General features: G+C 50.9%; 1 protein-coding gene across 1 annotated transcript in view; it reads right to left on the reverse strand.

The window, feature by feature from the left end:
- Positions 1–19725, reverse strand: part of SPRED2 (sprouty related EVH1 domain containing 2) — a gene marked incomplete at its 5' end in the record, with an annotated part of 62201 nt that extends 42476 nt beyond the window's left edge. The window contains one exon of the mRNA XM_081998641.1: positions 19679–19725. Coding sequence (XP_081854767.1) covers positions 19679–19725 — 47 coding nt within the window. The remainder of the gene's footprint in view (positions 1–19678) is intronic.
- Between the last annotated feature and the right edge of the window lie 5341 nt (positions 19726–25066).

Raw genomic sequence — 25066 nt, forward strand, 5'->3', positions numbered from 1 at the left:
CATTTACCTTTCATCTTTGGGCGAAGCCCCGTCTATACTATACCTTGCCCACCCCCAATTAATTATTAACGTAGCATCTAGAAGGGAGGAAAAAGACATACCCTGATTTTTTTCTTCCAGCTTCCCACTTGTTTTTCGCTGTCTCAAGCTGTGTTACAACCACTCTATGAGTGTTCAGCGGATGATAATGGAACCGCAAGCGTTTATCTCAACCCAAAACAGCCTATTTTTTTTTTCCCCCTGAAACTCAGATTTGACTAGGGTTTTAATTCCCGTTTACCAAGGATGCAAAATCGGCAGGAGGCGCACGCTTATCCTTCCATGCCCCATCTACGAACGCGGTTTTCTTTTTCCTTAAGGTGGTTTTATCCAGTTATATTATGAGCCCCTGGCTTCCTTGCTCAGGGGGTTTACCTGCCTCTGCCGCTAACGTCCACTAGGATCTTGGAGCAAGAGAAATTTTAGAAAGCAAGTGGCTTGGTCTGAAGATGTGTCTCCACTGCATTCGCGCAAAGGGAGGGCAGCTCCGCGCCCAGCGCTCCAGCGGGATGTCCCAGCTCCCAGACAAGACGGCAGCGGAAGCACAACGTGCCAAGACTGCCCTGCAAGGCTTGGTTGTCGGCTAGAAATTAACATTCAGGGAAAACAGTGACGGCGTTTCAGTGTGCCAAGGGAGAGAAATACGCACACATTGCCCAAAAGCAAGCTGAACAGGAGCTTCGCTAAACAACTCACACCGTGATGGGAAACCGCAAGTTGTCAAGCACTTCCCGTATTAATTTGCAAGGTGGAACAAGGGGCGTTCAAAAGGTTACGCCATGGAGGACCCGCTGCTTCTTTGTCCGGCGATGCCTTTTTATCAACGTCAGCGCCGTGACGAGGCAGATGCCCAACCCGTGTTTCCTCCGCCGTGGGGACAGCCCTGGAGGAGCCACCAGGCTGACGCTGTGAAGACGCCGCGTGCAGCGATGCAATCCGGCACCTGCCGCAGAAATCCGAGGCGGAACCGGCGCGAGCGGCGAGTTACAGGTGACGTAACGCCCAGCTTCAGCGGATTCAGTCTCGGAGTTGGGTGACGACGGCTCCATCCGAAACAGAAAGCCGAGGTGGAAAGCCAGCTACTCGTCCCAATCCCGCACTCTGCCTTGGAGAGGCAAGGACGATGCATACCGTCGGTTTTGAGGTAAAAGGGTGAGAGCACATCCTTGCTTCAGCCTGTCCATGAGCCCATGGAGAACCGGGGAGTTGAGTCCCCATCCACCACACACATGGGCGCCCCTTTTCAGAGGAATATATTTAAATGCACATATCCAGTGCGTGTATTTAAAAACTGGGCTGAGATTAGCCAAAAGTAACAGAAGTTAGTAGCGTAGTGGCTGAAAAGATTGCCTTCACCCCATTACAGCAAGGCAATGCAAGGAAAACGGGCCCCTCTCTGTTAGCTGATGGGCAACACTCACCTTGCTAATAAATTAGGTGAAAATCCGTGGCTGTCTCGAAACAAGCTCTAGACGTAGCAGCACCCCTCTTCTAGGAGTCTAGGTAACACTTGGACAGGAGACCTCCAGATGCACTTACAGCCAAGGCTGGACAGTGATTCTGTGATTCTGTGAAATGAAGTTTAGCTGAAACGATGCTTCGCCAAAACCAACACAAAGACAGTGACCTCTGGAATTTGGGGCTACTTGCAGATGTCCTAAAGGATGCCATCAACTAAGTCATACAAAAGGTACTTTAACCCCTGGCAGTGATTCATCTAGATATTTTTTCTAGCAAAAAGCCTTATTACTGAGGAAGAGTTTCTTATTATTCGCAGGAAAATTCAGAAGAGAACAAGCAGATACTAATTTGTTAAAGAGACAGATAAACATGTACAGGAAACACTTCTATGAAGGTCCTGATCCTCTGAAGGTTAATAATCTACAGCACTGGAGACAAAACCATGACACTGAGGAAATAAGCAAACTATAAAAACAGGATGAAGTGGAAGTTTATTTTTTTTATGTTATTTTGAGAGAGTATTTGTTTTTCTGGAGCTTAAGATACTGGCAAAAGCCTCCATCTGCAGGTCACACTATTCTTTATACAAAAGCAGCTGCAGAGAGTTTCCTCACCCAGGTCCCCAGAGCTGTCAGTCCGGGGAGGCCATCCTGCACACTACCGATCAGCTGCCTCCCTAGCCAACATTGTTATTCAGTTTTCACTTCATTTAAAGTCATTACAAGTCACTTGAAAGGGCTGTCACTGTGTGGACAATGTTCTGTAGGTGATACCAATAAATCAAGTTATTTTGCTGTTGCATTTTCCCCCACAGCCACAGGACAAAGGCGCTCCCTCCAGATATGTATTTCAGTATATTTACTGTAATACTCAATATTAAGGTACTACTTGATGGAAACGAAGGGTTTTGCCACAAACAGAAACTGTCAAAAAAAATCTGTTCTGGACTCTCCTGCCTCATTTGTTGGGTTTTTCTTTTTGTTCAAATGAAAATAAAACTACCACGGCCACGAATCACAGTCCCTCTAAGGATGCAGCAGGGATGTGCTGAGGCCAACCACCGCTTCCGTGGCGACGTGGTGGCATAAACTATTTTTGGACCATCGCAAGTCGAAGCTGAACAGACATCAGCGCTTCATCTGGAGGCACTAACCTTTTACTTTCACCTCAGAAACGTCTCGTGCTAGCTCATGGTGGCGTCACAAGGAGCCCTCAGACTCGTGTCATGTCTTACACATACGTTATTTTACTTGAGTCACGCTGAGGCACAGCGCTGCTCAGTGGTCTTCTGCTACTAAAGGAGGTGGGGAGAGTAGGGGCCAGGGACACCACATCCATTGGTCCTCATCCAGGAACTTTGTGAAGTACCTTCTCCACCTCTTTCTTGCAAAAGCCTGCAAGAAATTTAGATCATTCCCACTGCAACCGATGCTACACACATGTACTGAATGCCACCCTAAGAGCTGAATTAAGCTCACATCCGTCTGCAGAATTCCCAGAGCACGGAAGCCATCAGTACAGAAATTAAGTTTAACTTAACCTGAAAAAAAGGTTTAAATATTTATGTTTCCAATAATATGTTCTTGTCATTTCGCTCTTTACTACCATATGTAGTTGAATGATTTTTGTCCACTGGAAGCGATCCCTTTGAACTCGGGCATTCATTGCTTAGGAAATATATTAGGAATTTCAACGTTAGTTGGCAGATGTTAGTTAATTGAGGGGGGAATGATCCACATTTAAAAAAAAGCAAGCGCAGTACTATCAAGCCAGCCTTCCACTCGGATTTGACCTCTACCACAACAGCGATGGAGACTTAGATGCTATTTGCATGCTTAACTGCATGGGACATTTGTATAAATATATAAATATCTATATATTGTATCAAATATTAAGCATTTGCTATTTGTCTGACACAGAATGTACCGAGCCAGCAAGTTGTGCGCATCAACTAGGGCAGCGACCGACTGTAGCGACAGCACGGTCGATTAAATTTGCAGTAAAATCAGAGAAGCAAAGATCTGACTATGAAACAATTTAAAATTTCAGTTCACACAAATTATTCCTGTCTAGAGAAACACCAATGCTGCTGCCGTGGCGTCGAGCGCATCGACACACGCCCTGATGACGAGGGATAAGCAAAGGTCTGTGCTCCAACGTCCACCTGAGCCAGCCGGGCCAGCTAGTGCGTACCTGCCTCATGCCAATTCACATTCCCTTTTCAAGTGATTACTTACATGAAAATCCTGCCCAACTGCTGCACGTCCAAGCAGACCAGCCGTTAATCTTTTCTAATTTTTGGCTTTGTCTCCCTGAGCGTTCGCGCGACGAAATGTTTTACACCACCTCGTAGCTCCTCGTGTTAACTGGTGGCATTGGTAATTAAACAACTGGCATCAATTACAAGCAGAAATTGGAATAATAATAACAGACACAGATGGAGCCCTTGAGCACCGGCTTCTAGGAAATCGCTATCGAGAGCGCTGTTAAAGTTCACGCTCTCCGGCTAATGAAGTGTTTGAGGTGGCAGTGAGAAGCTGCACCCGTATACGCTGCTCACCAAGGGTCCCCATGCTTTGCGTCCTGAAGCGTCACCCAGAAATGTCATTTCAACCCTGGAATGACACCCAGATATTCTGGCTTCACCCTTTCTTTGCTCTAGATGAAGATGAAGGAACAAGCTACCAAAAAACCCTGGACAATACTTCCACAAAAATACCAAACTTTGACTCTTGCTGTTAAGGCAGTTCATCAAGTGTGAGCCAGTCAGCAAAATACAACAGTCTATTTTTCTCCATCATCTGCCAATACCCAAGAGATACTTTCAGAAGTCCTAGATTGGCTCGTCAAGTCCCTTTCTTCAAAGCATATAAAAATAGCATGAAGTAACAAAAAAGCACAATAAAATGAGAGACGCCCTCTCCAAAGCAGCCTTCCGAGCTTTGGCAGCCCTGGCTACAGAGCACGCGGTGCACAAGGCCAGCTGTAAGCCAGCTGATGCCGAAAGGATCAGACATCTCTTCTTCTGGGGCACCTCATGGCTTCTCAGCTTTGCACAGCCCTGCCTGCACAGGGACTTTTTGCCTTATCCGTTAAATCAACCAGTGTTTGAGGTCCATGGGTACTTCAGCAAGTCAGAGATGTATGCCAATGACATCAGAAATAAAATAAAAATTAACAATTAAAAAGATCAAGCAGCTTAAGAAAAAAAAAAATCCCATGGCACTTACAGACTGTGGACTCTCCTGCCAACCAAGCTAGCAATGGGGAAGGCTGGGCTCTGGTGCCAGGGACCCCAGACGCCCATCATGCCTATGATGACCAGCTGTTGCCACTATGGAGGATGGTACGGGGACTATTCCAAAAATCCCGCTCCTGGATAGCGCTCAGGACTTCCTCGTGACCCTCTGCCAAGCAAGCGGCACTGCAAGCTCCAAGTGGCTCCTCGCTCGCTTTCCTGAAACGCTGCTGTGAAATGGGCACAGACAGCTCTTAGGAGCCTGGTGGTGCCCACGCCATTTCCGAAGAGCAGATTTTATTGACTTCAACCTGCTAACAGCTGGCAATGCAATAACCCGCGTCCACGGGCTGCTGAAGGTGCTACACCCCATTTAGGCTTGTAGGTTTAAAATTAAACTTTTCCATTGATAAGAAGCCATTTTTGCCCAGTGCCCAATGCTTGTTCAGGCAGGCTTTCTCTTCACCTGGGACAAGCGTGCTCTTCAAGCTTAATTAGGTCATATCCCAGGCTAAAGAATTTAATAGTTAACTGAAACATCGTGCCAACCTATGGTGTGCTCTGCATGTCTTTCATGCCTCACGTAGTGGAAGTCCAAGGGTGGGAGAGCAGCGTGGGGTGGGGAGAAGTTTAATTTTAGCCAAAAGGAAGAACGTGTTCAGCACGCTGCCTAGCTAAAGAAATAAAAATGAAATAAAAATCCGCTCTGCCACAACCCCACTCCATGGCATGCGCAGACTAATTTATGCATGATCCATAATGCAGAGGAGCGCTAAATGGCAGAAAGTGTTCACAAAACTAGAGCTACACCCATCAGACAACGTAAGCCAAGAGTGCCGTGCTACACAACGTGGGGAGAAAGCCTATGCAACGCTTGGAGCTACCAAAACCCTGGAGCTACCAAAACCCTGGAGCTACCAAAACCCTGGAGCTACCAAAACCCTGGAGCTACCGGGCACGTCTGCACGGACACGCTAAGGGAGGCCATCGCAAACCTCCTTCCCACACTGCCGCAACCACTGGGCGCAACCAAGGACATGGCCTCCCAGAAGCTGCCACCCGCACTTGGGCAGCAGACTGGCTCTGCAAGCCACCTCCTGGTAACCAAACACATTGGAAATAACTTCTTATATAAACAGGTTTCTTTCAAGCTTTTATATCCCTGTGCCAGGTTGTTGTGTGTTTTTGTACAAAAAGCCACAAAGACCAATCTCAGAGAGACTTTTTCCATTTCTGCCTGCATACGTTTGATCGGAGGGAAGATGGTAACCGCTTTCTGACCTTTACAACAAGCCACTCTTGACCAAATCAAGGCTATCCTGGAGAGGGAAGTCACTACATGCAGAAGCAAATATCTTCCTTAAGCACAAGAGGTTAGTATATTCAGTATTTTAATTAGATCATGAACGACAAAGTCACGTTCCTGCAAAAATGTTCCAGTATTTAAGATGTTCCAAAATAAAATGAATATACAGAGACTGGATTTTAGCCTTTAAGTATCTCCTTCCCCATATTTAAGGTGTACAGTTTTCTGAAGTGAAATATAAAATAGCAAGAACGTGCACAAGCTGTGAACATGCACAACCTTTCAACTTCTTTATTCAATTAAGCAAAGAAGTCCTTGCACAGCAGCGTTCGTGTTCCCTGCAACGCAGCACCTTCCAGCAAACCACATTTTCCCCTCTCGAGTTTTCTATGGGTTTTAAAACTTTCACCGTTGCTGTCAAGGGAGTTTCTAAATCCCCTTATACGTATAATTCATAATTACGCAGCAAGGGATGCCTGAACCAGGTGCTCAACCAGGCACGTTCCTATTGGAGCCACCCAAGGAAAACCCTGCCTGTTCTGCCATGTCACCAACCTAGGGCATCTCGGGCAATCTGTAGGTAGGACTTTCCTGGACCTTGTATTACGCATCCTCTAGAAAAAGATTTTAAACTTCCTGAGGTTTTTTTCTGTCCGGAATTTGAAGCTAAACATCACATCAGCAAAAGATCCCAACAGACAACTTCCTTTCATTGACAAAGGGTTATAATTTCCAAGTGTCTTGAAACGCATGACCTAACAGGAAAGTTTACTTGTGGATTGAAGAAAACCTTTCTGCGTTTTCTGTACTTGTTGCAAGAGACCTTGAGCACAGCTTTAGACCCCGGACAGTTTTCTCCTAATAGAGCACCACTTCTGTAAAACGTGGCACGGTCCCCTTTATCGATAATTTGCTTTGCACCATAGACTTCCACGCCGCGTGCCTCTCCTCGCCAACCACAGCCACCCGTCACGCTTCAGTCACCTCTCCCTGGCTATTTACTGAAGGCTGGGTACGGCCAGGAATTCCTTTGAGTAACAAAATGTACAAACGTGCTTTTATACAGTGCATTTCAGCCCTGGAGAGTGCTCTCAAGGAGTTTCCCCTCTTCTATCCTATGGAGCTCATTTTGCCCAGAAGCTCAGGGAGCAGCAGAAGTCTCTTGCCGAAAAAAGTCAAGCGCAGAAGTAGAGGAACGGGGTTGTGTATTTATTCCTTCCATCTCAGGGAACAACAGCTAAAAAGAGCAGTTGGTTATGAGTTGTTGGGAGCCTCTTTCAGTTAAAGAACCAGCTAAAAGCACCCAAAGCATCCCTCTCACTCGGGCCGTTTTGCAAACGGGGCTCGGCGTGATCGCGTGCCCCCCGCTGCTCCAGGGAAGAAAGCAGAATTGGGCTTTCCTCTGCAAACGTTAAAGCAGTTCGGCGCTGCCAAGCACATGGGTAAAACCGCTGCCATTGTACCTCGGGAGTCACCCGAAGCCGCCCCGGCACCAGGCTTCCGGGTGACATTGAGCACGCAGGGCAGCAAGGAAGGACGAACCTGAACGAGCAGTTGGGGTTGAAGCCAACAGCACGTCCCCCGATACCCTGCCACGCCGCTGGGCGTCTGCGCTCTGCCAGGAGCCGGAGAAGACGACATGGTCTACTAGGCTTAACGGGGAAGAAAAAAGCCAGGTGCTCTGTGCCCGATAACAAACAAAGCTCTGAACGACAACCCAAGGAAGACACACACCACCTGAAGAAGCTAGAAGACACTGCCAGCAGACAACCTGAAGAAGATTCACTTCTGCTGGGTCTAAGGAAAATACAGTCACCACCTTGCTGTGCCCCTTGTAGCGAGGGGTGACCCAGCTGGCCCAGGCTGGCTTTGTGGAAAGTTTATAAAACCAGAAACCGGAATGAATCAGTACAAAAAAACGTTAGTACTTTTCCTGCTGACCCATCACCAATTAAGTCAACAAGCTGCTCTGCCATCCCATCCTTCCCTTCTCTGCCCGCCACCCCGTTACACACAGGGATGCTTATTTCCATATATACTGCAAAAAAAAAAAAAAAAAAAATCCGGTGTTAACTGCATGCAAAAGCAACATCGGTGGCTTTTCACCAAGTATTTTTTTTAACACACCCTAATATTTGGGCCATCACTTGCATAAAAAGATGAGGGGATGTGAAGGACCTCTCTCTGATGCTCGGTTCATAGCCGAAGGCCACCTGACACAAAGAGACCACCTCTTCCAGGCAGAGGCATGCTCCCTGCCACCCGCAGTAGCAGTTTTCAGCTAGATCCCGGTAAGTCCACCGACCGAGTCTGCGATAGCCTTAATCGCAACTAACCGCCTACGTTCCTTCTCATCTCCAGCCGTTCCACCGGTGACCGGTCAGGGACAACGGAGCCAGAAGCCCCTGCAAAGCAGCCGGGGGTTTTTTCGTGTCCCCCCCCTGGGCTTACGGGGCAGAGGTTGCCGTACCGTCGGACAAACGCGGCACCGTAAGCCCCCGCTCCACGAGCGGGCAGCCGGGGCTCACCACCGCTCACCCACGGTGGATGATCGTCTGGGGAAGGTCCGACTGGGGAAGCGCGTCTCTAGTCCCACCTCTACCATTCGTGCCCCGAGCACATAGATCCGAGCAACTGTTCTGTTCTTGAAACAGGGAAGGACCAGCTTTAGCTATCTGACTTGCAGTCGAGTATTTCCAGAACAGTACCGGGCCCCCACAGAACCACAACCTGCCAAGCGGTCTCGTGAAAAATTACTCCTCCTACTCCCGCAGCAGAGAGGAAGCAGAAGAGGGAAACAGTCTAGTGATATTTAACTGTTCTTTCTTAATACGGAATCTGCAACAAAAGCTACGTGTTTTACTGAAATCTCAAAATTTTCCTCTGTATCATCTTACCCCAAATCAACAGGCAAGCTCCAGATACATTTGTAATCCAAAAAGAAGTGATTTGCAAAAGCACCTAGTGACTTTACTGCGTAAAAATCACTGCAGAACTTGGGAGTGCATTTTATCTGACAGAGGCAAATCCAAAGCAGCAAGCGCTCCCCGGCTCGCTGCTATTCCCCTTTGGTTTTGTTTCTTTAAGTCAGCGCTGAGAAAGCAAATTAAGCTTCCGACTCTCAGCTCCTATAATCGCATGAGCTATGACTCCAAAAGTTTATATATTTTCTTTTTAGAACATGAATGGGAAAGTGTACACAAACACCCTTCTTTCCCCATCCCTTCCTTCCCATAAGAAGGAGTATTTGGGTTTTTTATTCGACCTTATGAAAGGTTGGGGAAGCTATTCCACCAATACTCTGATAAAGGTAGCCCACACTTCCTTAGAGATATAGTAAAGGGAAGGAGGGGGGAAGGAAAAAAAAAAAACAACCCACCCCCACCAGCAGCAAAGATGCTAGAAATATTTTTTTAAGGACTTGTACAGAATGGCAAATTATATTAAAAAATTAACCCAGTTTACAATTCACCTAGAGCTTTCCTAAACAAGAAAATATAGAGGTACACTGATGCAGACGACGCAGAACTCTGGCACTCCGTAGCCAAACCCTCGTGTCCAAGATAAAAATACCTCAGACAGGGCTTTTTGCGTTTCAATTAATAGATCTTTATGATCACCGTTTCTAAAACAATCCACGCGGCTGCCAACTTTAGGGAACAGCCTTTTCGTTGCTTATGGGGGCTTGGGGTGGAGGGGGTGCTTTTCTGCAGGCCCTGGGAATTTATTTCGGGGACCTTGTTTGAAGGCGTGCGCGCAGGACCAAACCGAATGAGCGGTTGGTGGCAGGCTTTGCTCGGCCATAATTTGTTTTCATTCGTAGGCTGTGATTTTGAAGGGCTCCTTAACCGCTCGCTGGGGGAGGACCGGCACGGCTGAGGTCAGCAGGCGCACCACCCGCGAGCTGTCCGCCCAAAAACCGGGAGACCCCGGCGAGATCTTGGCCTCCGGGTGCACGAGCATTTCTGGGACCTACTAACAAAACCGGGAGGGAAGCAAGGAGATTTTGAACGTGCAGAGACAGGAGAGAAGCTGGGTAAAAACTTCACCGTACCGCAAGCACGCGGATTTTAACATCGTCCAGCGTCATGCAAGACGGCCACGGCAATGCCAGGAGCGAGAAACTCTTTTTGGAGGTCAACCCAAGGCATCAAAATATGCCTATTTCTGCCTCCCCTTTACCTGCTGACTGTTAATCATTTCTATACATACTACACACATACAAGCACAACTTTTAGGTGGAGGAAGAACCCCCCACGCGCACACACATCAAGCCCAATGGATAAAATCACACCCCCTCCTCCTGCCTCTGCCCGTCCACACCAAGCCACGCGGCTCTGCCTTGGGAAGCGTTTTACCCAAAACCTGTTACTTATCCAGATGACCTGAAAAAAAACCAAAAAACCCCAAAACAACCAGGAAGTTTTTCTCTTAAGCAGCTTTAATTGTACTGCAGCCTTTTATTTTTGTTTTTAAACACAGAAAACAAGCTCTGCACTAAGTTTTTCCTCTAGTTAAACTAAACTAAAAACACAAGGTCATTCAAGTAACACAAGTATCGGAATTACTATTTTACAAAATTTTACACCATTTCCTAACCTTTCTATCTTTACAGCCACAAAACTGCATACATCTAGTAACAACACGTAAAGCAATGACGGGCTGCAACCAGCTTAACACCTCCCAGGCCAAGTTTCAGTCAAGGATGAATTATGTTGGCAGTGCTATAAATCTCCAGCGATAAAGTTTTTGCTCTAATTTCACCACTACTTTAAGGAAAAAAAAAAAAAAAAAAAGGCAAGCACAAGTGTGCTCCACTGAAGTATCACTGGCTTTTCGGTAATTTATACACAGGCACTTTAAATACATGGAGGGTAACAAGCTCTGAGACACAGGGATTTATGCTGTGGTCTAAGAGGGGTGGCTGTACCCCGGCTCTCCATCCCCACCGAGGCAGCGGGGGTTTTATTAAAAGTTTTAAAAAAAAAAAAAAAAAGCAACAAACACACACCAAAAAACAGCGTTAAGGAATCGGGCACCTTGGGTTTTCAGAAACGTGATCAAATAAGGCGGCTGCATTGCCAAACCCACGGAGAAGGTGGTAGAAGGCAGGTCTAGCCCCCGCTTTCGGCGACGTGCTCTCCGGTGCAGCTCTTCGACGGCCAGCCTGGCGGCAGGGGAGGGTGAATTTCGCAGCTCGCCGGCATCGTGAGGACCCAACTGCGTTGGGCATCTAAGGCAAAATTAGGCACTCGTCTCCCTATCGAGCCGCTGGGCTTCTGCCCTGGCACCCCCAGCCACGCCGCATGGACAAACGACGGAGCGATGCGAAGGTCCAAGCGTTACAGGAATTGCGCTACCGAACAAAAACGAAGTTAAACAGCTGAAAAAACTCCGAGCGTGCTTTGAGTTAGCCTGGGTGACACTTTCAGATATCTATGTAATTTTTTAAGAACCAGACTGTTCGTAAATAACCTGCAACCCCAGACCCAGAGGCCCTGCAGCCGCGGCCGAGTCCACTCCCCAGCTCTGCTGCCGCCTTCCAGCAGCTCTTTACGGCATCCCTTCGGCTTCCGGAAAACAACAGGAAAAAAAAAAAAGCAGCTCTCCAGTGGTAACACCTGGATACTCTTCCTCTTCTTAGCCCTCAGAGGTCTTACAAAGACCCCCACGAACAGCCATCCCTGGTGGTGACCCTCCTGGCACCCCAGCCCAGAGGCGGGGTGATGGGCCGCAGGGGAGGAAGGATGTGGGCGACGAGCCACCCGGGCTGCCGCTGGGGGAGAGCCTTCTTCCACCTCATGTTGCCACCCGGGAAGATGCTTTCTGCCAGCGGGAGGTGACTTAACGAACGAACAAAAAGCAGGAACGGTCTAGAGACTCAAAAAGAAGAGAACGTATTACACCGGTGCGCCTTAAACTCAGATGCCAATTGCTGCTCGTGGCATCAGCTCATCCTAAGCGCGGACTGCATTTCTACAAAACCGCATCATTTAAGAAACGTTGTCTTTCCGCAGGCGAGGGGAGGACGAGGAAGGAGCTGGTAGGTGAGAGCGTGGTGCTGCAACAGGCTGGGGCGTTTAGGGAGGAAGCTTTGCTATTTCCCACCGCGTTTTGAGACCCTGACTGCTGTGCAAGCACCTTCGGCGTAGCTCAGCTACGGCAGAGGAAGCTAGCCCTGCTCCTAGCCGCTCGCCCAACAGGCGAGCAGCCCTGAACGTTTTAACATACGGCACAGGGAGGGAAGCTGCCTAACCTTCAGAGCCACTTTCAACCAGCAAGAAAAGAAGTCATCCGAAATGTACGTATAACGCAATTAAAAAAACAAACAAACAAAAAAACCTAAGCATTTCCAGACCTCCTCGGGACTTGAGCGCACGTGCAGAACATGCTCCTGTCCCTGCACGGCCGCGCAGGTCCTTACAAGCAGAGAGACGTGTTTCCCGTACGCCAGATCAAAAGACACTATCAGGTTTTACAACACATCTCCCAGCGCCATCAAACGCGAGTAAGTCTCACAAAGAGCAACAGCAGAGGTGTAACAGCACCAACGCAACTTTCCCATTAAAAAAAAAAAAAGGGGGGGAGGGAAAGCGGCTGCACTCACCAAGAGACAGACGCTCCTGTTCCTAGAAAGACGTACACAGGTAGCAAGTCCTAACATTGCTTTCGAAAGGCCATTTAATACAGACGCGAACAAAAAAATGCATTTAATTGTTTAGGTAGCTCACTAAAGGCTCTGTTTTTGGCTTGCGTTTCGCCTAGTTCTGTAGCTCCTCGGCCAGCGACGGGCTCCGCTACCGCGTTGGCCTTCAGGACATGAAACGTCTTTCTCCTTGCGGGGCACCGCTGCCGAAGTCCAAGCACTTTGTGCAGGTGGGCATCTCACTTTTGAAAACAGCACAGACGGGGAAATAAAGGAATTTTGTTAGAAAGCCCTGTAACGCAGACCCCTCCCCACCCCTGCCAGTAGGAAGAAGTTTCCTTGCGGGCTGCCATCAGCTATTGGGCTCAGCTGATAGACTCGAGATCTCTCCTCCGGTTACAGCACATGTAGGAGTTGAGAACGATGGAGGGGAGGAAAAAAAAACCCCAAAACATAGTCCTTGAAGTGTGAGTTGCAAGCAAGAAAAGTCAAAGAAGAAAGTTATTCAAAAAGCCTAACAAAAAACAGGCTGGAGACAAAAATATTAATTTGGGTTAAATCTCACTTAGACCTCCTGCTACAGGTAGAACTTGCCGGCAGAAAGGTTTTTACCAGCCTTTGGATGCACACTTTGTAACGCTGTTTTTGATAAAACACAGCTTACTTTTAAGGTGAAGCATCTACTCCTACTGCATGAAGCAGCCAGCGTTTCACTCCAATGGCTACGTCAGGTGTACGTTACCGGAGACCACCTTCCCCCAAAATACTGCCAGTGGAGACAGCGGGGTTTGGCTTGCACCAGGAGTTGCGGCGACGGCAGAAGTCCTTGCATCCAGACAAGAGTGACACATGAAACAACAGAAACAAAATGAGCAAGCGGGGGGAAAAAAAAAAACCCAAACCAAAAAAAACCCAACAACCACCCCACAAGCGCCGGGGAAAGGAAACGAAAGAGCACAAAACAAGAAGCGAAACGGGGAAAAGCGAGCAGGAAAGCACAGAAACCCAGCGGAAGGAGGGAGCAGACCCTCGTCGCCCACGCCGAAAAGCCGGCCAGCGGGCGCCGGGGCAAGCGGCGGGTCCCTGGGTGCGACGGGTACAGGGCAGGGGAGGGAGGAACCACCGGCGACTTTGCTAGAGGAGGGACAGCGACCAGAGGGAGAAGACGTCCTCCTGGACTTCAGGCAGGTGTTCTTCCTCTACCCACGCAACGCTGGGCTGACATCGAGCCTGACTACGACAAGAGGCGAGAGGCACCGCTACGATATTCGGGGGGTACCAGCCCCGACGGTCACGCCGACAGGATAAAAACCTTGACAGCAACCGCGCCAGCGGGCGGAAGCGCAGTATTCGGGCATCGCTTTGCTACGCTCGCCGCACCAGCGGGGCTGGCTCCCACGCCCCAGGTTTGTTTCTGCAACCCGCCGCCCTCGACTCGCCCAACGTTTGCTCCGAAAAGCCGATGCAAAACCGAAGGCGAGGGTTAGGCGCAAAGGGAAGGCATCAAGGGGGAGGCCGGCACAGCCTCGCTGCGTTCCTCCGCAGCTGCAGTGGGTCAGGTTTTCACTTACCGAGCGAGCACCAGAAAAATAAATTATTAAAGGAAATTTGACAAGGAAAGGGGGTAGGGAAAAGGGAAGGAAGGGAAAGAAAACTCGCAAAATCTTGGCAGAAAACCAATAGGGAGGAAAAGAAACAAACAAAGAGCATTAGAAACCATCAGGTAAGTTTGACCCATGGCCAAGGTGGGAAGAAAGGGTCAGTGCAATCAAGGTGCTGGGGGATGCTGCAGCGCGCCGCTTGCTGGCGGGCTTGGAGAAGACCTCTCTTCTCAGCACCAGGGTTTATGTGACACTGGTCACATAAAGCTTCTCACTTGCTTTCTGTCGTCCACAGAAACGGGGACCGCTGTGGCTCGCATCTGCTGTCAACCAACTCTGCAGTCTATTCGTGCCTTTTTTAGTCAGATAACCTTTTTTATTTTATTTCTTTTAAAATTTCTGCACTGCTTCAGAAGTGCGAGTCCTCCAAAAATCAAATGCTCCGTTTCGCAAACAGGGCATATATCGAAAACAGCGTCTCCAGAGCTGTACTTTTAGTTTTACTGATCTCTGTGCCCTCTCCGCTCCTGCGCATCTCTTCTTGCAAGAAAGATTACCTTCTTCTGTTAAAAAAAGGGGGGGGGGGGGAAGAGAAGCCAAAGGAAAATAATTCAAAAGTGTGTTTTGTTTTATATTTGTTGAAGGGAGCAGTTCCTACGGCCAGAGCTGGTCCCACCAGCGGAGGAAGCAAGAGGCACACCTTTGCCAACGAGCAACAAGATCTCGGCTTCTGCAGAAACAGGGCGCTGCCACTCAACGGGCTGGATCAAGAGGCAGCGCCGCTCGCGTCGGGATGCGGCCAACGGCCCGCACCCTTTAGGTACTCAAACTTTCCGTGTACGTCTCTCCCAGGTTCAACACCTCCGGAGGATCTTTTATTCTTATTCTGTCGGAGGGAAGAAAATTGAATTGACCGATTTCTCACGCGTGCCAGAATGCGTAAGAAAGCAAAAGGAGAGATTGAAACCGATAGTTAAGTTGTGTCATGTTCCTGAGCTCCTACTCTCCAACCTGAGAGAGAGAGGAGGACAATTACCATCATCTCCCTGCGGTTCGGGTGGCCAACAGGAAGCAATTTCGTGGTTTAAATCCGGCTACCAGCAAATCGAGTCCACATTCAGAGCAAGCCTCACCACGCAACGTACTTTTGTTTGCAGCCTCGGGATTTAATTAAACGGGCAGATAAAGCCTACCTTTTAACCCACGCTCGAGGGTGCGCCCCGGCGATATAAACACCGGGCTAAAAAAACAGGTTGAAGATGCTCCCATTGATGGTGCGGTGTCTGCACCACGGTCGGACACCATCCACCACTGCTTTTCGACGAAAAAACTCACTTTCTGGCCTAAAGGTGGTTTGTTGAGGTTTCTCCTCTTCAATACAGGATGGGGGTTATCCGAGGGCTCCCCACGGACATAGCGTGGACTAACGTGCTGAGAAATTCAAGTCTGGCTCCCTGCCGCTTGTGGCAACTCTCTTCCCACAGGTCTCCCTTCCAGGTGACCAACCAAAACCACCCTCCCCATACGTCTTCCACCTACAGCTCCTTTCCAGGCCATTTCCAAGACAGAAGTAGAAAAGGTAAATACCTTTTTTTTTTTTTTTTTAATCCTTCATCCAACACAGTTTTTATGCCCTTGTAAACAGCAACTTCTCCCAGTAACCGAACAAAGCAGCTACTTACATGTCGTATTTTAAACAGTCACGTTTTCAGCCCAAGAAATAGAGAGTTATATTTTGGCAATCCTTCATTTCCTGTCCTATTTGCGAGCAGTAATGTCATGACACACAGCATGGCCCATGCCTTCCTCCCCGGCTTAAGCTTGCAGCAAAAAAAAAAAAAAAGTTAGCTGAAGGAGAAAAATCATCAGTATTGAGCAAAAACATGGTGAAAATGAAGGAAAAAAAATAAATATGTTAGTTTTTTCAGCGTAAAGGGCAAACTGCAGTATTGAGAGACAAGGTATTCAGGGCAAGCATCCATGGTTCCAGCCCAGCAATGGAGGGAAGCGGGATTTTGGGACCAGGGAAAGGACAAATGAGCGTGAGTCAAGTTTAATCCTCCTTCCCCAGAATGGGAAAAATGCATCACCCCAAAGCACGGGCACGATCTCACGCTGCAGTTTCTGTCCCAGACGGCACCACAGCAACCCCCTACGCCGCCCGAGACGTATCCCACTTAATCCAGCTCGTTAAAAACCTCCGGGGGACCGGCCCCGCTCGCAAACACTCAGCACGCGCGCTCTGGGCTCCCCGGGACAAGTCACGCGCGCGTTCGCCAAGGGGCCGGGACGCCGCGGGACGCGGCCGCCGCCTGGCTCGGGCAGGGCGTCGCGGCTCCGTCCCAAGCAGCGAAAGGCTGCGGACCAACACTTCCTCGTTCCCTGACCTTTTCCATTTAATTACTTCCTGTGACTTTCTTGGAACCGTGCATCGGAACGAGCAGGCGGCAGCCTCCGGGCGTAACCGAATTGCTTTACGGGTTCGGCTCCATCCTCCTACTTTGCAAGTGGAAAGATGCCAGCAGCCCACCCGGGAGCTGCCGGCTGCGCAAGAGGGTCACCGCTCGCAGCGGGCAGCTGCCCCAAACTCCCCCACCGCTCACGCTCCGCAGCTCCGCGCCTCTGATTTATTAGCGGGCGTCCCCGTTTTCCACCCCCTGCAATGTGCAAAGGAGAAGCGCAACGGCGGGGAGGGGGGAGAAGGAGCGAAACGGAATTCAAGGCTGAGATGCAGAAAGAGGCGCTGGCTTTACAATGACAAACTGACCTCTAAGTATCGATCTGAAATGGTGCAGTCGCGAAGGGAGCGATGGGTTTCCAGCATCGCAAGCCCTATTTTTTCCCCCTCCTCGGCTTTATAAATTGTTTCAAAACTCAAAATCTTATCAAGCTGTTCTCAAGGGATTTTAAAAAAAAGAAAAAAAAGCTGCAAAAAACAAGGGGAAAATCCCCCATAATTTACTTGAAGAAGGTTATTTTGAAACGCATCCGGACAGCGGTCCTTTTTTTGTAATCTGGCTGTTAACATTTGCTCACAGTGCACTCAGTGAAATGAGAATAGCTATGCAAATTAAAGCCAGATATCTAGGGCAAATAGCACACTACACTACCATTGTTCTGACAGCTTGAGAAAACTTATCAGAAGAGCCTGTCCTTATTTCTTTTAGCACCATATATATTGGAAAAAAGGGGGGGGGGGGAAATCACTTCACCCACCACCGAAATGAAAAACAACCCATGAGTCACCGGCTTCAGCAACGCTATCAATCAATGCAAGACTGGAAGCAAAGAGCTCATGGAGGAAACCATGGCTTACCTAAAAGACCTAACCGTGCCCTGCAAGGCGAAGGCCTGGATCATATGGCGCCGAACCCAGCTGCAGCCTCCAAAACAGCTGCTCGGGACGTGCACCCCTTACCGCGGGGTAAGGTCCACAGCGCATCGTTTTCCCCGAAAGCCAAAACGTCCAGCCACCACGAAAACAGCTAACTCTGGCCCGGGAAGCGGTGGGTACCAGCTCCCCGCGGGCACCGGCGCTCCCCATCTCCCGGGGACCGAAGCACGACGCTGCTGGGTTGACCGGTGACCACAGGAGAGGCGGCGTGACCCGAGAGCCTCCCTCCCCAGCCCAGGTAGGACGCACACGAAAACCATTAGCCAATGCCTCCCTCAGCACAGCGGCGCGGGGCGGCACGTGCAGGAAGAATTTACTCCAAAGAAAACTGCAGCCTACAATTAAGGGAAAAAACCCCAAAACCATCAGAGCCGGGCGCTCGCTGTGTTACGCCAACGCTCGCCTCCGCACGGAGCCCTGCAGGAAAACGCGCTCGGAGCCGCCTTCCCGCAAGACGAAGGCTGGCGAGCCCCAGCTTTTGCCCGCTGAGTTGGGTTATGGTTGTCCCTGCGCTCTCAAACACAGAGAGGGACCCACCTCCGCTCCTTTCGTCCCATTTGAGAAGCGAAACTCAAGGAAAAAAAAAAAAACAACCCACGTATCAAGAACCGGCGGGTTTTTATTGGAAACGAGGGGGCCACACTTTTCCAGCCTGCTAGGTCATGGCAATCCGCGCGCGAAAAACTCAACCTTTTTTTTTTGTTTGTTTGTTTGGAAGAACCATACCAACTTCAAAATAACCACAATTTCAGAAGCTACACGTAAACACGTATTTGTAGTCTCTTCATTAAGAAGTGCCAAAATAACAATTCCTCTTAACACACGTGTTGCAGGCAGAAGCCATTTCCTTCACCAGTCACATTTCTCCAGTAAATCGCCTTAAAATGAGTTTGACGTCACAAAGGTGTAAGCGCAGCACATGCCGCCAATTACGATTTTTTCGGGACTCCAAAAACCGAGCCGAAAAGTTGCACAATTTTGACGCCGCTTTATAAGCCCTGAGAGGAGTCATTTTAAAGCGCGGTACATCCTATGGCGCTTGGCACGAAACCAGTCCTGCACGCAAGTGAGTCATTTTTCTCGACTGTCAAAACCCAGAAAGAGATAGCCAGGAACAACGTCTGGGCCAGCACCGCTTGTAAAAGCCTTTCCTGTAATTTCGCTGTAATATCATTAAGTTGTATTCTGGGGAAGAAAAATTTTGGGGGGAAAAAAAAGGGGGAAAAAAAGAGCCCCGTCAGGCATTTTGAGCGCCTCGGTGCGGCCTCTCGGGGGGGGTGGGGGGGGTGGGGGGGTGTTACTTGCGGGGAGGTCGCGGGGGTGCGCGGTGCCTTTGCGGGGGTGGGTGCAGCGGGGTGGGGGGGTGCCCGTGAATGGGGAGGCCGCCGGTGACCGGATTTATGAATGCGGCGTCATGTGACGGCGGCGGCGGCCGCCCTCCTATTCACAAAACGGCGGCGGCCGGGGCGGGGATCCGCGACGTCGTGTCTGTGTGTCTGCGTGTGTGTGCGTCCCGCTCCGCTTCCCAATCGCCCCCCCCAACCTCGGGGCCGCGGGGCGGGGGAAGGGAAGCGCCCCTACACACACACACCCTCCCCCCCCCCCCCGCGCCGCCGTAGGCCGCCCCCGCCGGGCGCCCTGACCCCCCCCGGCCGGGGCGGGGAGAGGTGGCGGCGGGGGCGCGGGGGGGTGTCCGGGGGGCGCGGCAGCCCCCCTCCCCCCGCACCCCGGCGTCCCCGCGCCTCCCGGGGCTTTTTTTATGAATGAAAAGGCGGTATGCAAATGAGCGCGGCCCGGGGGGGAGCGCGAAATGGCGGATGCGCGGGCGGGCAGCGCGCACACGTACGCGCGTGTCCGTGTCCCTCTGTCCGCCCGCGGTCTGCGTGTGCGGGGGGGTGGGTGGGGGGGTGGGGAGCGCGAGGGATCCGCACCGGCTCCCGCCGGGGCAACAAAGGGTGGCCCCCGCCCGCCCGCCGCCCCCGGCCCCGCTCACTCGTCAGGGTAGGCTTCCTCGGTCATCTTCTCCCCGTCTAGGCTCATCCCTCGCCGCGGGCGGCCGGGCTGCGCCTCCGCATCTTCCTGCGCTTCACATGGCGGGGGAGGCCGCGCCGCGGCGGGCCGGGGCTGGCGGCCGCGCCGGGCCCGACGGCGCGGGAGCGCGGGCGGCGGCGGGGGAGGGGGCGGAATGGGGGGGGGGGCTACGGCCGCGCTCGTCGCCGGGCGGCAGCGGCCGGGGGCGGAGGAGGAGAGGCGGCGGTCAGCGCGCCGCGGGGGCGCGGCGGGGCGCGGCGGCGGCGGCGGCGGCGCGGGGTCCGGGCCCGGGGGAGCGGCGCAGCGCCCGGGGGCAGGCGGCGGCGCCGGGCCAGCCCCATGGCCGCGCTCACGCCATGGCGGGGCGCCGCGGGGGGCGGCGGAGCGGAGAGGGAGGGGGGAGCCCCGGCAGGAAGCGGCGGCGCTGCCGAGCGGCCGCGGCCGCCGGGAGCGGGCAGGGCAGCGCCGGACCCGGGCGGGAGGGAGGGAGGGAGCCGCGGCGGCGGCGAGGAAGGAGGAGACGCGCCTGCCAGTGGCACCTCCCCCGCGGCGGCGCGGCCCGCCCCGGCCCGGCCCACCGAGCCCCCGGCGGCGCAGCGCCCGGGGTGCGGCCGCCGCCGCCGCGCTCGCCTCCGCCCGCCGGCGCCGCCCCCCGCGCCGCAGCCCCCGCGCCCCGCCCTCGGCTCGGCTCGGCTCGGCTCGGTCCGATTCGGCTGCGTCCGCTTCGGATCGGCCCGATTCGGCTCGGCTCTCGGCTCACCTCAGCTTGTCCCGGCTGGGTTCAGCTTCACCCAGCCCCGCTCAGTCCTCTTCAGCCTGGCCTAGTGAGGCCCGGCTCGGCCCGATCTAGCCCGTCGCAGTCCCGCCAGGCCTAGCTCGCCTCAGCCTGACCTTGCCCGTTCAGCCCAACCCAACCTATGCGCGGCTCGGTTTGCTTTGGCCCAAGGCAGCCCGGCTCGGCGCGGCTCCTTGCCGTGGCTGACAAGGCCCGCAGGACGGATTTACGTTCCTGTGGGCGATTAGCGCGATGCCGTGTGCGCAGCGAGGGGTTTAACAGCGCGTTGGTAGAAGAGGAGCTCGGGGAGGCGGCGTTGCCCCAACGGAGCTGCATCCTGAGGTGACGGGGCTCCTCTGCCCGTGCAGCTGGGTTTCTCACCACCCTGGCGTTCTTCTCGTCCCATCTCGCGCTCTACAAGTCAACCCGCGGAGCCATGCTCGGCTACGCTATGGGGTGAGCGCAGGCATGCTGGTAGCATCACGCAGCTTTTTTTTTGTAGGTCAGTTTAAATGTTTTCTGCTACAATGAACAGCGCCGTAATCGTCAACACTCTCCCAGCTTGTGGTGTGTCCACAGCTACGCCGTGACACCTTCTCCTGCCCTGGAAAGTTGCTTGGTCCACAGAGGAGGGGGTGACAGGACCTGAGTTTTGAAAAGAAAATTTGGCCCATGAAGTTGAATAACTAGCTAGAAGTGAGTTTTGGTTTTGCTGTCTCCGTTGGGTCCTTTGTGACCTGGGGCAATCCTGGAAGAAGAAATCTGTCTCTCCTACCCAAGTAGATCACCTTGCCCTTCCGGCCTCCGCAGGCTCCTCAGCTGCAGCATCCCTTTCCCACCGTGGGTAGGGAGACGCCCCGTCTCTGTTCTCCCTGCATAGGGATATTCAGACCCCCTATGGCTGCGGTTCCTAAGGAAGCCACTTAGTGATTTATCTTTCAGGTCTACTCTATGGCATTTAGTCCTGAAGGTGCCTTCAGATTTTGGGGGGGAAATTGTGTTTCTGCTCTGCTGGGTTTCAGTTTCTAAGTGCTGTAAATTTTCTTTTCAGGAACAGAAGTGGAAACTTGGAGAAAAATCTGTGGACTGCTAGTAATGCGATGGAGGCAAGGGCTGATGGAAGCTTTGAGGTCTTCTTTATGGGAGGTTACCCCCAGGGAGAAGCAGCATGTCCTTTGGAGGTGGTACCGGATCTGTAATTGTGGCATTACAATATTTTAGTAACACACTTGTTATTGCTAGAGGTTCGGCCATAACACCAGATAACATGTGAGAGTGCAAGCCCGCTTCCCTCCCCTTGGCAGCCTGTGGCGTGCTCATTCGGGTGGCAATGCTGCCTCTCTCCCCATCCCCTTCCCACCCATTCATTCCTCTGCAAAGCACAGCTTGACACCCCCTCGGCTGTGCTAATGCATCCCTCCGTTGGGGGGTTCTGCTGCTGGATCTGCTAAATGGTCCCAGCTAATAATACCCCCCAATACCTCTTTATTTTTGAAAGTTATTCAAGGATCCAGCTTGCAGAATGGCATGATAAACATCTTGGCAAAGCAGAGCTGGCTGCGAAAGGAAGCGTCAGGGCAGGAGTAAGCGGTTGGGGGCAAGGAAATGGCAGGAACGTCTTCAGCTGCTGTACCATAAAAGACCAGATGTAATGATTTGACACACTTCCACCCATCCTATGTCTCTCTTTTTTTTTTTCCCCCCCTCCCAAATGATGCTGAGATTGCACAGACATCTAACATCCTTAAAATCTTTCATGCCAAGAATTTCCATGGTCAGCAGCAGCATCGATGCCCACGAAGGAGGGGAGCATGGCATTTAGCAGTTGGCTACTACAAAATAAGGGGAGAGTTATGGCGACCTGAAAAGCCCAGGGCACAATCATGTAATTAAAAGGCCATTATAATGCATGTAGTGCTGAGGAGAACCGGGTATTAGTCACTGTCCGATTAACGCGTGACAGCTTGACTGTATTATCTGGATGTATTTTTATGTATTCGTGTTGTGTATGCATATATTTGCCCCATTGGTGAGAAGCAAACGTGTCTGAGGCTTGGAAGCTGAAGTTCTACTCGATCTAGTTTCTTGAGTCATTTCCTGTGGATTTGCAAGATCTCGCATTTGATCTCTGCTTTCACTGTCCTGCAAATTTGAAAGCTGCTAAGTTATTTATTCTCCAAATGATTTCTCTCACTGCACAACCCTCTTGCTTTCATACTGATAAATATTGAATTTTATGTTTCTAATATTCAGGTTACCATGCTGGTTCTTGCAAGTAGCGCTTTCAAGATGACTGACTTTTCTGAATGAAAAGGCTCTTGGAGGTGTGATTTCTGTTTGTGCATTGTACTGTTTGTATACAGAGCTTCTGCTTACAGAATAGCGCTTCCCTGTGATGCGATTGTTACGGTACCTAGAATTAATTAGCCATTGGTGGCAGAGCTTCAAGACAGCAGCTTCTGCGTACTAACGATTCGCATGCTATGACTATTCTGCATTTTATATGCAAAAGGAATGTTTACTTTGCAGCGTAATGTTTCAGTCATTGCAGAGAACCTGGTATACGGACCTCGTTTCTTTTTGGACTGAAAATGGACTTCCCAAAGTGCTGTTACACATTTAGCTGGCACTTTTTTGGAGTGAGAAGTGCTGGAATTTGAAGCGGCAGAGTTTAGGATGGCATTTACTGCGGGCTTGCAATGTAGCCTGCTCCCTTCACCCACTCTTGCTTTTAAAACCCATACCTTTGAGCTGAAATCTTCCACACTGTTGATTTAGGAACCTAAATATGAATGTTGGTACCTTGTTGACTGTGCTAGTTTCAATGACTTTTCCACTGACTCACGCAGTGACTTTGAATGAGTGAGGAGTAGAAGTCAGCAGTCTTGAATCACACCATCCTCCAGACAATTACCCCCCTCCCCGATAATTCTTTCTAGCAGCAATCATATTTTAAAAGCAATGATTACATCTGTGTTTCCCCCCATTATAATCGCTCAGAATTTGAGAGCTACAGAAACGATCTGCAACATTTGCCATCAGCTTGAAAGCCTTCAGGGTCGACACATTTTGGGAGGTCACAGAGTTTGGAAATACAAAGCTTTTTTTTCAGCGGGAGTGGGATTTCGGCACGAGGTTTGGAGAATTGTCGTGAGGATTTTGGGTACCCGCCAGGGGAAGAGGAGGTGGAGGGCTCCTCGCAGTCTTCCCAGGATGTCCTTCTGAAGGTCTTAACCAGAGCAGGAAAGCAGAAAGGGACCCTCGCTGCCAGATAGGCTGCTTTGCCCAAGATTTGACTATCCCACTGTTTTCTCCATTTCTTGGTTTTTGTAACCATGTGTTTTACTAAGGCAGAAAATGGCCATTTCTTCTAGCGAAGAAAAATCTCTTTGCTACTGCATGCATGCACCTCTGTAGAACTTTGAGATGCTGGAGCTGGTGGCTGGGGGGAAGAAGGGGAAGGGAGGAATGAGAAAGGAGAGTAGAGATCCCCAAAATAACCCAGTGCTCACCTGTTCAAATAAAATAAATGTCTGGTTAGAGGAGCAGCTCAGTGCTTTCAGCTGAAAGCAGAGGTAGAGCAGGAGCTCAGCCCTTTCTGGACACCGTGGATCCACCTGGGCAACAGCAATGCTCTGACAGGCGGGAAGGTATTGACCGACGCTTGCCGTCAGCCATGAGTCACATGTATGGGACAAACCTGTTTTTATTCGTAGCTGTATTCATGAAACCATGAGTTCTCCTTCACCCTCCCTCAAAATAAAAGCAAAGTTTACTGAAATGAAGGGATTGTGGGGAAAAGTGGGCTTTTCAAAACCCTTGCTTTTCTACTGGGCACTCTAATGTCCCCTTAATATTCAGCAGTAAGTGATTTATAGCCCTCCTGACATGATGGTTTGGTGTTTCCTTTGTGTGCATAACTTCCTTTTGATTTAAAGGGATGATAACAAACCCAAATTGTAATCTCACAAGCACATGACACATTGTCTTTGCGGTGCAGATAGCAGGAAAATGCTCTGATCTTGAGTTCAGTGCTTCAGCCTCACACCCCCCCGCAAATTTCACCGTGGTGACAGGATGGCATTAGCAGGTTTAGTGAGACAGCAACACTGGTGAGGGCGATTCGTTCAGACATAGTGATGCAGGATGACGTTTTTTGGGAGTCCCCAGCATGGACTCAACAAGAGATGGGTGCACAGCTGCTTCTTGAACTTCTTGCATACTTTTTTTTGCTGAATGCTTGGAAGGAAAAACTGCTAAAAAACCTTCACATATCACCATCTGTTCCCCAGCAGTGCTTTGCTTCTGTGCATTGCCGGCTCGGAGCGTGCCCTGGCCCATCGGATCGAAACATAAGTGTGCATGAACTCTGATGGCGTCATGGATGCATTGGCAACCTCAGGATTAGTCCTAAAGCTGGGCTTCTTTTGGCATGAGGGAAGGGTTGCTCTCCTCTCAAGATGCCTTTTTCCACCCTTGAGAGGTTTCTGCATTTATGATACAGCTGTTTCCAAGGCCTCGTGGGAGCTGAATAAACAGATGCCAAATAATCTGTTTTTACTTCAGGGAGCACAA

The sequence above is a fragment of the Phaethon aethereus genome (genome assembly GCF_964289735.1).
Source record: "Phaethon aethereus genome assembly, chromosome: 3".
In the NCBI taxonomy this organism is placed as follows: Eukaryota; Metazoa; Chordata; class Aves; order Phaethontiformes; family Phaethontidae; genus Phaethon; species Phaethon aethereus.